The sequence below is a fragment of the Glycine soja genome, chromosome 5, assembly GCF_004193775.1.
Source record: "Glycine soja cultivar W05 chromosome 5, ASM419377v2, whole genome shotgun sequence".
In the NCBI taxonomy this organism is placed as follows: Eukaryota; Viridiplantae; Streptophyta; class Magnoliopsida; order Fabales; family Fabaceae; genus Glycine; species Glycine soja.
This window is the reverse complement of record NC_041006.1, coordinates 33001268-33014545: the sequence shown is the minus strand read 5'-3', so window position 1 is coordinate 33014545 and position 13278 is coordinate 33001268. Positions and strand designations below refer to the sequence as shown.

The window sequence follows — 13278 nt, the reverse complement described above, 5'->3', positions numbered from 1 at the left end:
AGAGAAAAAAATATAAAAGTCTAAAAATAACATTTATCATTATTTTTTATGTTAAATTAATTTTTTAATCTTCTAATTTATTTTTTAAATTCAATTTGATCTTTTAATTTTTTTGCAATTTAATCTTTAAATTTTGAAATTCATTCAATTTAATATTATAATTTAAATTATAAGAAATTATACGTTGTGACGGTTTAAAATTAACTTAAATAATTTTAAATTGTCACAAAATATATATTTTTATAAAAACAAATAAATTTTAAAAATGAGACAATGAAATTAAATAAAAAAATTAAAAAATAACATTGAATCAGTTTTAAAATTAAAAAAAAATCAAATTAAACCTATATAATAAAATAGAGGACTTGAAAGAGAAATTTAACTTTTATTTTTATCCGAAGATATAAATTCAAACATAGTATTTTTTAGCCATTTCCACATATTATTATCGACCCTGGAATCTTACTAGAAAGTAAATAAAATGAACGAGTGCCAAATCCGAGAGCCATGTCCGTGGTTGATATGTTGAATTGAGAAGTTAGTAGGGTTCCTTCATTCGACTCAAACACACAATGAGTTTGTCTCTCATTCAAGGTTATTCTTCCGCCGAAGACGAAGACCAACCCCAACCCCACGATTCCGACCTCGAAGATTCCGACGATGAAGCCGCCGCCGCCGCCTCCTGGACCGCCGCCGCAAACCACCCTTCTCTGGGCGACAGATCCATCTTCGACCACGTTCCGAATCCTCCTTCTGCCACGGGTCTTCCTTCTGCATTCGACGCTTTCTCCGAAGTAACTAACTTCCATTCCCTCCCCTTTGGGATTCTCGAATTTTCCCCTCCGTTGTTGAATCTATTTCTATGTTGCCCTGATGGAGATTGCAGAACCGCCACAATTTCTGAACAACAGTGTGGAAGAGTATAACAACAACCCTTCTTCGAGAGACGCTGATGAGCAACAAGGGAAGCATGCCAATAGGTGGCGCCGCAAGGACAAGAAGGATTTACCTACAGGTGTTCATTATTGCATCATTCTTAATTAAAAAAAAGAAATAAAAAGCCCCTCTAATATTGAAAAAGATTTAAAGTGGAGGAAATATAATTTGTAATTTTTAGACTAAGGTATATCTAAGCTAAGCTGTGGCCTCTTGGTGTAAAAGGGTATGCTAGATTTGGAGGGTAGGTGTAGGTGTTATGTAAGCAAAGCAAGAATTCACTTTGATTTTGAAATAGCGTTTAGTCTCAATTTTTCCTTTGTCAACGTTACATACAGTCTGCTATTCATGGGGTGCTGGCACTTGGCATTGATTTTTGGTAAGCTTTTCTTTGCATACTTAGAGTTAGACCTGTTATAGTGTACAACTAGAAAGAGTATTCAGTGAAATTGGTGTGGCTATTTACACTTGAATTGCAAATATTTTCCTGATTTGTCATGTTATTTTGTTACTCATGTAAGTTTAGTTGCTAGGCCTGATTTTGGGGTGGATTAAAATTATGAGGGGTGTCCATTCTATGAATCCAGGTTAATGGGTTATTATGGTCATGTGAATGGTGGATTTGGCTTCCTGGTGTACAATTGCTACTGAGGAAAATTGTTTATCATGTGTATTTAATCTAACATTGTTGACTTGGCAAAGGAATTGATCACTCCAGAAGTCACACAACCACCAGTCAGTGCAGTAAAATATATAGGATAGGTTAATGATTATCAGAATATCAAACTTAAATGATATAAATACGACTTTCTATTGTGTGCCCGTGGGCACAGTGTGAAAGCCTTGTGTATACCTATTAGATGCTTTAAATTACTTACAAATCGTACATTGAATGATTGGTGTATTGTCTATACATAAGTAGTTAAGTACTTTGTATTTTCAACTTCTTATCATGTGCTGACCCCCCTGTAAAAAATTGAGTGTTGAGCCTTCCACCATTAACTGAGAGTTGAGACTTCTGACAATATATAAAATTAAAACAAGTGCCAAGTAATTTGATTCACTAAGGAATTAAAAGAAAACTAAATAAATAGACTGCATGACTGCCTATCAAGTTTAAATGGCTGTTTCCCTTTCAAAATGCTTCTGGGTGTTGTTGCTTTAGTTGCCATATCTTAAAATACACTTTTACCAGGAAAAAACAACTAATGGGCAGTTAAAATAAATCTTTCTTAGGGATTGTTATATTGCTATGATGTGTTAATTCAGTTGGTAGTTTGTTAAAATAAAGTGAAGAAACCTCTCTTAATTTTTTTCTTTTTGCAGGTTTAATCTTGTTATATGAGTATAGATTTACATTCCCATTCATTTGGAAAGTACAATATTTATGATACATTTCATATAGGTGCGGTCGTAGAGGCAAAACCTCAACTGGTTGGGATTCATGAGCGAGTAAGAAGTGACATCAATGGTAGCCAAGCACCAACATCAGCTGCCTCAGGCACATCAGAAGGAGGCAAGTGGGCGCCAACTGCAACAAATCCTAATGCTGAAGATGCTGCAGAGCTTTTAAGGTATTCATTATTCCTTAATAACTAGTGCTGTATGTAGTCTGTAGATAAAGCTCCCTTGTGAATTCACAGTATGTGTTGGAAATAATACCAATAATAATAGTTTGACACACTTAGGAAATTGTATGTTGATGAAGTGCGTGATAAAATCTATTAAGTGTTCATGGGTGGTATCAGTGTCTAATGAGTTGCACTTGATTAATTTTTAGTCTAGCAAATAGTCTCCACTAAGGGTGTCAAGAGTCTATATATATGGATGATATGCTGAACCTATGTATGGCATTTCCTCGAATTATAAAGCATTCTCATTTCCTAAATCTATCTAAGATATTCCGTTCTATCTTCCTCTAAATTCAACTGGTGTATCTTGGTAAAAAAAATGTTTATGATGTGAGCTTTTGAATAGATAACAAGGAAGTTCCACTTGCACTTGCAGTAACCTGAGAATAAGTTACAGACTTAGTGCGTGTTTGGATTGCCATTTCGGCAACTCCAACCTCTGTTTGCAGAAGCATGCTCTTTGTTACTTCTGCAGTGGAGGTGTATCGAGCTTTGTGCTGCCACAGTTCCGACGGCAATGCAAACACGCTCTTATAGTTCTATTCTATCTCATGCATGGATAGAATTTTTTTGTTGTTGCTGCTAATAGTCTGAGTACTTCACTTTCTCTGTAGAATGTGCTTGCAGTGTGGGATTCCCAAAACATACTCTAGTGCACGTGGAATGGTCTGCCCTGTATGTGGTGATCGCCCTCCAAAGGATGATACCAGCACAGAATCCAAGAAGAAAGGATCAACTGTCAAAGATAAGGAAAAATCTAAAAGGATGAAGGGTCAATCATCCCATGCAACCTGGAAAAGTGAAACAGAGATGCATCTAAGGCAACAGTTTGATTAGCATTATGTGTTTCCTTGTAGGTTACCAGTTACCTGGTAGAATGTGTTTGTGTTTAGGACAATGCTGTTAAATTAACAAACTTCATTGTTATCAATGCCAACAGAAGTACAAGTTGCTACATATGACTCTAAAATTATGGTATCATTAGTAGCTGAAGTTAGATTTTTGTTCGTTAAGAGAGAAATCTCTTGGCTCTCTTGAATCTAAACATAACTACCAAATGTCACTATTGTTTTCATGTGTTGTAATCATACAAGAATTTTTCCTTCAGAAATGTAAATTTTAGGGCATGTTTTCATAATTAAAAAAAACTTAAAAAACATTTTTATTAGTTTTTGAGATATTTTAGGGCATGTTTTTATTACTTTCAAAATCTATTTCAATTTTTTAGTTATTTTAAATTATAATTTTTTTGAATGTTTTAATTTTAAAAAAAAAAAAACAGACCGACGGTCTTATTCTTTGTGTAAAAAAAAAAAGACCAAAATTATGAAGTTTGTTTGGTGAGTGCATCATTGCATGTTTGGACATGTCACACAAGAAGAATTTACCATTTAAGTGTATGTTTAGTTTAATTTCTTTTAAAAAAATTAATTGAATATTTTATCAGTCTTATGAGATTCAAAACATATGATTTCTTTTTTCTAAATTTAATCTTTAACAAACATGCTATTAAGAAGATTAAAAGTAGTTGAGATAGACGAAGGTTGTGTAAGCAATTATAGTTCGGTTTGACAGTAAAATTGAGGACTTATTGGCTAAAATGCATAGTACCTAATAAGTTTGGGGGATCAAGCGTGCATTTGGATTGTTCATAAAAACCTAAATACCAAATGCAAAAAAATTGGATGCTATTCTTGAATTTACTCCCTCTATATCTTGGAATAGTTATTTCATTTTATTTCAAAATTGTGTCATTTTATAATATAAAAAATAAAAAACATTTAATTATTTTTCAATGCTTCTTTCCCCTTCTAGTAGCGATTGTATAGTAATACGTTGTTCGAAAATATCGAAATAGAAAACCAATCAACATCCTAAACTAACGATAAGAAAAAAACTCATTTGGTTCAGTCGAGTTTTATTTTCGCTTCTTCTTCCATTGGATTCGGATGTCTGACTACTTATAAATAAATAAAAACCTACACTAGAAAATTATATCTAATCTCATACGCTACCTTGGATTGATGATCAGTCATTTATACATCAATATAAATATAATGGTATCGGATGGCAAAAAAATGAATCACTAACAAAGGGATCTGAGCAAGTCTCCGAATAATTAATTATACATCATATATGATACGATGACTTACTTTAAAACAAGCCATTGTTTCTCTTTTCACGAGGTGTTACCCTTTAAGACGACTTTTCTAATCCAGTAGAAGATTCTTCCTGACAAACCTCTTTCTCAGTCACTACTGCTGGATTGATCACCGATCCACATAACTGTCAGTTAAAGCAGAAAATGAGACTACCAACAAAAAACAATTATTCCCCTTGGTCCTGTTTATAAGAAACACAAGTTGTAGTACTATAACTTATTTCATATAAATAGGACCCAAGATAATATCTACTTCGTTAAAGCATGTTAACAATTTGATTAAAGCATACCATGGAACTGGACTTGAAAGGTAAAGGATCATTATGGGGCAACATTGATGGATCTGAAGGCCTGTGAAACAGTAAGTGTGCAACAGTTCGATCAATGGGATTTGTATCAGTTTCAATATTCATGAATCCCGTACACCTGAATAGAGCAAGGTGTTATACTTATCAGTAAGATTAGAAAATAAACATTGTTTTTCTACGGATATTAAAACTGGATGGGAGCTAAGAACAAGAACGGAGCTTAAACATAATAACGTGTTCTTCCTCTCCTTTCTATTAAGAAACATTCATTGTCCATTGCAACAATAAAATGTTTTTTCTATATATATATTTTTTTGTAAATATAACTCCCATCCTAAGATGAACTTCCAAGTTTGAAATAGGTTGAATATTTCAAGTAAAAGGATGAGCAGAAGTTTCAAATAAATGCAAACCTGGATGTTTTAAAAGGCTCAAATTAATTCACATTTAAATTTTAACGAGAGGAAAAAAAAACTTGAAGGAACAATTTCTGAATATTATTATTACCTTATACATAAAGATGTACAAAGCATCAAAGTGTAAAGGCTATGCATAAGTTAAGCAGATTAATCACTTTCTAAAGTAGGATTAAAAATTTGGTAACTAAAAATAGGCACTAATTTAAAATACCTACAACACAACCAATATGAGATTGTTAAAACTTAAATCTCACTGGCATTATATCTCAATATGTGGTAGGCAACCCATTATTGAAATGCCATTATATCTCAATATGTTTGGTCTTGTCAAGCAAAAATATTATATGCAATTCTAATAGTGTTTGTTGTCACAAAGTAGCCTTATAGGAGTCTCATAGTTTAGTCCAAGGTCCATCTAGTATAATTTTCATCTATAACAACTCACACTCCTTGTGGCATAGCTCAAAACTTAGCTTCTGCACTTGCTTGAGCCATAACATTTTTCTTATTGATCCTCCAAGCAATTAAGTTTCCACCCAAGAACATATATACAGTAATATGATGTTGACGGTTGACCTCCTACTAGTGATTGGCCCAGCCCTGCATAATCTGCATTTGTATATGCTTCCATAAGAATGGATCCTTTCATGTCAAATTTTGACATGACAAGGTCACATTCAAATCATGTATCTCTCTATCCCTTTGATATGTCCTCTCTCTTAATATATCAAGTGAGACATGAACATAATAACTACACATATACATAAAAGGATTCATTCCCACACTTTCATAGTTAGATTTCCACCCTTGATAATAATACTCTTCCAGATGTAGGTTTAACATATGGAAGAATCCTGTGTCATGCATGAACTTGCTAACAGTACTAATAGCATATGATGCCAAATATGGTTAGGTAGTGCCAGACTGCCAGGTATATCAACTTAACTACAAACATCTAGTATTGAGCTCTGTCAACCTTGAGACTTTTTACGTCATCTCCCATATTCCATTCTTCTACAACACACTCATTTAAACCCAGTTCTTTTACTTCAATGCTACCTGTACTATTGTTGGGATTCAAATCAAGGGTTGAAATGAAGTTCTTGTGATGTAAGGAAAGGTCTTTAAAAGAAACAAACTAGGAAATAAGATGCAAGGCTCTGTTCCTTTTTCTTAGCTCAATAGGTAAGACATCTGAGTCGAGATTACAAGAATATTTCAGCTGTGTGCCAAAATGTCTGTAATCAATATAAACTTGGGTTGAGCAATTCTTATGCTCAATGTAAGTTTCCGTTTAATATAATTTAGCTTATAAAAAAAATACAAGAATATTTAAAGCATTAAATTCAGGAAAAAAAGAGCATGTGCCTTCAGCATTTACCATAGGTTCAAACACTTGGAGTTATTTGGCCAGAACAGTGTTTTCATATTATGATATGGCAATTTGGGTGTATCTACCTTGGCCGTAGCCAATTTAGGTGGTTCAATTTTCCATGCCTTGAAAGGGGGTGGGAGGGAAAGAGCAGCATGGTTATACTGTAATAAAGGTTTTATCTAACAATATATGCTAACTCACAATACTGTCCTTTCACATAAAAATATTTTATTCTCCATTTCATGAATATTTCACTTTTCACATATCCATATATAAACCTGATGACTAAAAATTAAAAAAGAATATTATGTGTTTGAGTACATTAAAAGTGTCATATAAGCAAACCACAAGCCTACTCAAAATCATGCCGCACCAGCATTGCATTGTGTAGTCAAGACCCAAGAGAAATACAAATTTGAACCAGAAATCAATGGAGTGATACCTGTTTGAGTCCTGTATCATTACTGCTTTGCAGGCTTCAACATCATCACCAATTTGACCACTTGCATTGGTATCATTATGTCTTTGTTCAGCACTTTTAGCCAAGCGGTATAGACTGTCCCTTATGCATAGTTTGGTTCTAATATCCAACTGCAATCAAGTGAACTTTATGTTATGGAAAGTATTTTTTAATCAATTGATAAATAGATTTCCAGCAATAAGGATACGCAAGCATTAACTATCTTAGCATTCTTAGCATCACAACATAGGTTTAGTTCCTCTAGAATGAGGGGTGTACTGTAGAATAAATAGTGCAAAGTTATAACTGTTGATTGGAAAATCATGAGAATAGATTTAACAACAATAGTTTGTTAAACATGTGCATGTAGTTTATCTCAAACACAGCCATCGATTTTCTAAGCAAAGGTTATAACTCGATACTTTTCCATTTAAAGTGCATTCTAATTTTTGAAAAACCAAATCCCACGGCAAGAAATTTTTTCAGATAAAAAAAGAGTCAGACCCAGGATTTGGGTTGATACTGGCAGCTACCTTCCTATCATACGGTGTTTCAGTAGCACCAAATTTACAAAATTTATATGGCCAAGCAAAATTAGAGATGTAATGTTAACACAGCCCTGACAAGAAAATCCATCATGATGAAGAAACCAAAACTAGTCAGTTGCTGGTAAGTTAATTTTGATTTCATAGTCCAAGAAAATAATACAGAATCAAACTTTAACATTGCAAAATATTAAAATACCTGATCCATGATCTGTTGCAGTTGGCAAAAGCTAGTTGTTTCAAGTGAGGCTTCGTCCAGTGCAGAGCTCATAGATGAGCTTTCCTGCACATTTGATGAGTCTATTTCTTGTGAAAATCTTATGCTAATTTCTCCAACTTCACTATGGCCTTCATTCTCATTTTCAAACTGATGGCCTACCTTCTGAGCTGAACCTGGACTTTTGAATGGCTCAGGATTTCCCATATTTCCACTTTTAAATCTTGGACTTATTAGTTGTGCATCGTGGCAAAAATATAAATTTTCTCTCTCATTTTTTGTTTTCAAGGCAACAGCATCCAACTTATGAGCATTAGAACTCTCCATGTTAGGTGCAAATGACGATTCTTTAAAAGAAGGAGATGGATGTCCATCATGTCCAGACCTAGATCCAGACAAAGTTGGAAGGAGGGAAGTGTAATTAGAAGTATGACAATAGCCTGGGTCCATTAGGTCAGTTTGTATCTGTATATGTCCTAAAGAATTAGAATCCATGTCTGGTCTGTGTTTGTGGATGCTATCCTGTGAAGTGACCCCACTGGAAGAGGCTCCAAAAGATTGCTTCAGATTTGCATATTGCTCCACTTGAGCATAAGGAAGATCAAAATCACCATGTCCCAGGTAACCATTTTTTCTCTTTCCTGCTGATGTTTTTAACAGGTTTCCTTCCATCTGTCATACAAAGAGGCTGTTTTTGATATTCAAATTAAGCGACAAATTATTTTTTAAGTTCACCTGAATTAAATAGACTGGCCAGTCAGATTTGTTCACTGTTACTACAAACCATATGTCAGATGAATGCAACAGATCACTCAGAAAATAAAGCAGCTGAAATTGAGTATTGCCTAAAGGTCAAGGCCAGTTTTCTATTATTGAAAAACAAAATTTACATCAAACAAAATAATCATTGAATTGTCGAATACAGTCAGATTTAGTGCCTACATCATAGCATTCTCATAATATCAAACTTCAATAAATAAATTCAATGGAATTAATACTTTCACAAGGTTAGAGGCAAATATCAAACTCATTGTGTTATATGCCTTTGAGGGGTCAATTTTGTGAGTATATGTATGTCTCCATGTGTGTGTTTTGGTAAAAGAGTCCACAGAGAATTGTAGCAACATAATTTGAAATTCAGAAGCTCAGAATCCAATTTGAAAATCAAAATAGAAAAAAAAAATTGAAGGGTAGCCAACCTTTAGTTTAGCCATCAAGTCATCTCTATTACCAGATTTCATGGCTGATTCATGGAATGTTGATAATGAAGAAGGAACATCATCATGATTGGCATTCATTCGAGACCTCAATTTTTTATCAATAGGAGATGCTTTATTGTTGCCGTCATTAATTGGCAGACCTTCCATGTTTTCATTTGTGTCGATATTATAATCTGATATACTTTTCAACAGACTTGCTTCAGCAGATGAAAACTTGAATGCAGACTTCAATGCATCATCAGATCCTTCAGTTCCATTTGAAGACCGGAGCCAGCAGAACTCCTCTTCATTATTGAGGCTCTCCATTCCAAATGTCAAGTCACAGCTTCTGCAATTTTAAAAGTAATATTTAGATATTCATGGTGATAATGATATATTGATTAGCATATCATTCAAGGTGGATGGTGAAAATACTTCGGTCACATAGGAGAATTTCTTACAACATCATCCTATCAACATCTTCAAAGTTTCCGATATTGAGCCACCCATCATTATCAAGAAAGCTGAGTTCATTGTCAGTTTGAGATATGTGATTGATTGAATATTGAGACACGCTATCATCCTCCACCACACACTTGTCTCCTAAGATGGTATCATCTGCATAAAGCTCACTACTACTAGAATCTACTTTGCTGCTCTTCAAACAATGATCAGACATCCTTGTATTATCTGATGTTAGCTTTTTATGTTCTCTGCATGAGTCACTATCACATGGAGAAAGCAGATCTTCAGGTTTGTTAGCCTTTTCTGTTCTCTCTTTCTGGTTCAGATTTAGCAAGTTCTCCCTACCCTGAGATGTAATGTAACATAAAGACAGACAATTAGAAAATTATTTAAGATAACCTGGCGTCACAGGACATAATAATTAATCCTCATAAAACATATCATCAAACCTAATAAATAGTGTAACAAAAAAGGTGATAATCATTTCAGAGATTTCAATCACTTTGCATAGAGAGGTAAAAAAAGTGATGCAAGTAGAATGGAAGAAAACATATTTTTCCTTTGATGACAATGTTGAGTCAATATATTGTTAATATTCCCTGGAAATGATTTTCATATCATACCAGATAACCTAGGTTGTCTGGTATGATATGAAAATACATTTTTCCTGTAATGACATCACTGCTCACCATCAGTATAATCTTGTCCAATTTGGAGAGTTCATTTCAAACAGAAGGAATTTGTCAAATAGTTCAATTAAATCATCTGCCACCTTTTCAGTCGAAGAAACACTATAGCCTTAATTTTTGGTACTCAGTCTCAAAAGTTACAAAAGAGGACCCAAATTATTCCTATTTCAACATCCCTACAATCATAAAGATGCTTGTCATTACTAATGATGCCAACTTAATTTTAACCAATAACGAATGTATTTAACAGAACAAAAAATTAGACGGGGAGATTTACCCTTTCTCATGAAAGAAGCCCCTCGTAGAAATCATAACTATCCTCTCTTGTTTTGAAGCATGAACCAGAGCCCTCAAAATTAAATCAAAATACCACAAAGCTGAATTTCTACTCATTTATGATCTTATACTACAATATTTTCAGTAAGATACACCAAAATAAAAACAAACAAAAGAGGCAAACGCTAAAAGTTGAAGATCTAGAACTTAGAAGCTCATCCCAAGCCCCAGTTTACAATAGATTGCGAATTTAAATAGAAGAAATTTCCATGCCAACAAATTATAACACCAACTCTATTGCTACGCCACATCATTAATAAAATAAAATCACAGAAACTAAACTATACAACCATTACTAGCCTGTTGCCAGAAGAAAAAAATGGAAAAATCACAAAGCATATCATAAATATAAATCCTAAATCATAAACAGAGACAATTAACAACTCTATACCAAAACTTAAATTGCATAAACCAAAGCAATTAAAAAAAAAGCTACAGAACTAGAAAAAAAAAAAAACCTGAAATTGTAACTATGTTAGCATCCACATCCAGCTAAGCCAAGGTAACCGGAGAACCAAATTTTCCGAGAAAACGAGAGAGAATCTTCTTTTGAGCACTGTTCACCTCTGCGGTGGGGATTTTCTAGGACTTTCCAGAGGCTTCTTTTCCGTCGAACTCAACTCTGCGGCACAAGTTTTCTTTTTTTTCTTTAATTGTCATTAATTAATATTTTTATTTATTGTTATTTGGAATTGCAGCGAAAGGTATCGTGCAGAGATCGACACGTGGACATCAAACTCGGAGTTCGTGGATGGGAGGATCAGTTCCTGCGTTTCTATTCGTCCACGTGCCCTTTTCCATTGGATTCTGACACGTGTCTTTGGACCACTCGTTGGGAGCACAAGTCCGTACTAGACTCCGCACGTGCCGTCTTCCTCATCCCTTCTTCACTCTGTTTTTTTCTCCTGATGCATGTAAGAATATTTTATTCATTCTGTTTATTCCTCGTGATAGAATGGAAATAGAATAAGAGTATTTTTTATTTTTTGAGTATCCGTTGTATTATTAAACTATTAATAAAATCGCAACTTGGATGTTGGACGTTGAAAGATATTTCATTCCTTTTCTCAGCCTTTGATATTGCCTGGTCTGATGATGTCTGGCACGAAATTCTCAATAAATTTTTAGTTAATAATAAAAAAATTAAAAGAAATACAAAAAATATTATTAATATATTTTCTTATTGATTTGGTTTCAATTGAATTTGATTAATTAAATCAGTCTAAATCAAGTTGATTGATTTTATTGGAATTATTGACTTCATCAAGTTAATTTTGAGTCAATGAATATCTTTAGATGAACAAATATCAAGTCAAAATGGATTGAATATGACAAATTAACTCATTAAATACAAGTTTGGGTTAGGTTATGTGTCAATCATTTATTAGTATAGTCAAGCCTACTTAATATTTTTATAATTGGGTTAGGTTTGATGATAGCTTCAAAAAAAGCATGTGTTAATACAATTTAGTATGATATTGTTTTTGTTGTACTGACATAATTTTATCATTGGATAATAATCAGTTAATCTTCTATTCGCTCACTAATTAAGTAATCATCTATCCCACTAACTCACACATTATCATTATAGATTAGAGGAGTACACGTCATTCATTTTTTAACTCTAATAAAAATTTATCATTCCTTTACTAATTTGAAGTCAGAATAACTTTACCAACACTATTAAATCAAAATATTTATGATTGTAATATTATATTTAGATTATTTTTATTTATTTGTTTATTGGGTATATCAACTTAACTATGAGTCATAAATTTTTTAATAATTTTTCTTTTAATTTTAACATATTAAACCAATTCCACCCACACCCTAATAGGAAAGAGTTATGTATACATTTTTACCTCGATATAAAAATAAATACAACCTAACCCAACCAAATATGAAAAAATTGATTTATAAAAGTAACTTTTTTAAGACATATTCAAGTATATAACAAAGGTGGATTTGAATGAGATTTGTCATGTAAGTTCAATTTTGGATTTTTGCATCCATAAAAAAATTAAACCTAATTGGATATGCTAACACACACAAGGTATTTAGATACGGTTTGCTCACTCAAAACAAGTACTCACATGTAATCTTAAACCTAATACGCGTGATTTTCTTTCTCCATTTGAAATCCTAGCCAGTTTTGCACCACTTTCACCTCTCATCTAGCTTGCTCTTACTCTGAAACACATGCAATCGTTGTGTGCCTCTGTTCATCTACGCTCTAACTCATTCTACCTGAGATTTATATTAATTCGGTGACCATGAATTTTGTAATTTTATAATTATTATTAGATAAAAATAAAACTATTTTTTATTTTTAATAAATTTCATCTAACGATAAAATTTATATTTTAAAAAATATATTAAAAAGTGAATTTATAACATTCCTTGTATATTTCTCATCGAAATGAGGTGAGTCCCGCAAAAAATTCATCCATTGTATGTTTGTGCGCAGGTGGGTCCCACAGGAAAAAAAAAGTCAGAGGAATGTTTCTAATTTTTTACTCTTGTAACCTTGTTTGTTT

The 13278-nt window shown here is 33.1% G+C and overlaps 2 protein-coding genes across 6 annotated transcripts; one reads left to right on the top strand and one right to left on the bottom strand.

The window, feature by feature from the left end:
* Positions 1-445: 445 nt before the first annotated feature.
* LOC114412573 lies at positions 446-3574 on the top strand. Its single transcript, XM_028376515.1, has 4 exons — positions 446-794; positions 880-1015; positions 2342-2510; positions 3182-3574. Exons 1-4 carry the CDS (start codon positions 573-575, stop codon positions 3402-3404), a joined length of 750 nt encoding a protein of 249 aa, XP_028232316.1. The 5' UTR covers positions 446-572; the 3' UTR covers positions 3405-3574.
* A 985-nt stretch (positions 3575-4559) lies between these two features.
* Positions 4560-11400, bottom strand: LOC114412571 (protein LNK1-like). Of its 5 annotated transcripts, XM_028376509.1 has the most exons (8): positions 10683-11104; positions 10406-10581; positions 9713-10062; positions 9252-9600; positions 8035-8724; positions 7273-7421; positions 5019-5154; positions 4560-4853 (listed from the first exon to the last, which is right to left on the bottom strand). In XM_028376509.1, exons 2-8 carry the CDS (start codon positions 10406-10408, stop codon positions 4764-4766), a joined length of 1767 nt encoding a protein of 588 aa, XP_028232310.1. In that variant the 5' UTR covers positions 10409-10581; positions 10683-11104; the 3' UTR covers positions 4560-4763. The 5 variants fall into 5 exon arrangements, with proteins under 5 accessions (XP_028232310.1, XP_028232311.1, XP_028232312.1 ...); XM_028376510.1 differs by lacking the exons at positions 10406-10581; positions 10683-11104 and adding an exon at positions 11200-11400; XM_028376511.1 differs by lacking the exon at positions 10406-10581 and having other exon boundaries at positions 10683-11101.
* Between the last annotated feature and the right edge of the window lie 1878 nt (positions 11401-13278).

Coding starts and splice junctions, on each gene's coding strand:
- LOC114412573 (XM_028376515.1), top strand. CDS start 573: ATGAGTTTGTCTCTCATTCAAGGTTATTCTTCCGCCGAAGACGAAGAC. Junction 795..879: donor CATTCGACGCTTTCTCCGAA/GTAACTAACTTC, acceptor GCCCTGATGGAG/ATTGCAGAACCGCCACAATT. Junction 1,016..2,341: donor CAAGAAGGATTTACCTACAG/GTGTTCATTATT, acceptor CATTTCATATAG/GTGCGGTCGTAGAGGCAAAA.
- LOC114412571 (XM_028376509.1), bottom strand. Junction 5,155..7,272: donor ATGATACAGGACTCAAACAG/GTATCACTCCAT, acceptor TGCTCTATTCAG/GTGTACGGGATTCATGAATA. Junction 4,854..5,018: donor CTTTCAAGTCCAGTTCCATG/GTATGCTTTAAT, acceptor TTTAACTGACAG/TTATGTGGATCGGTGATCAA.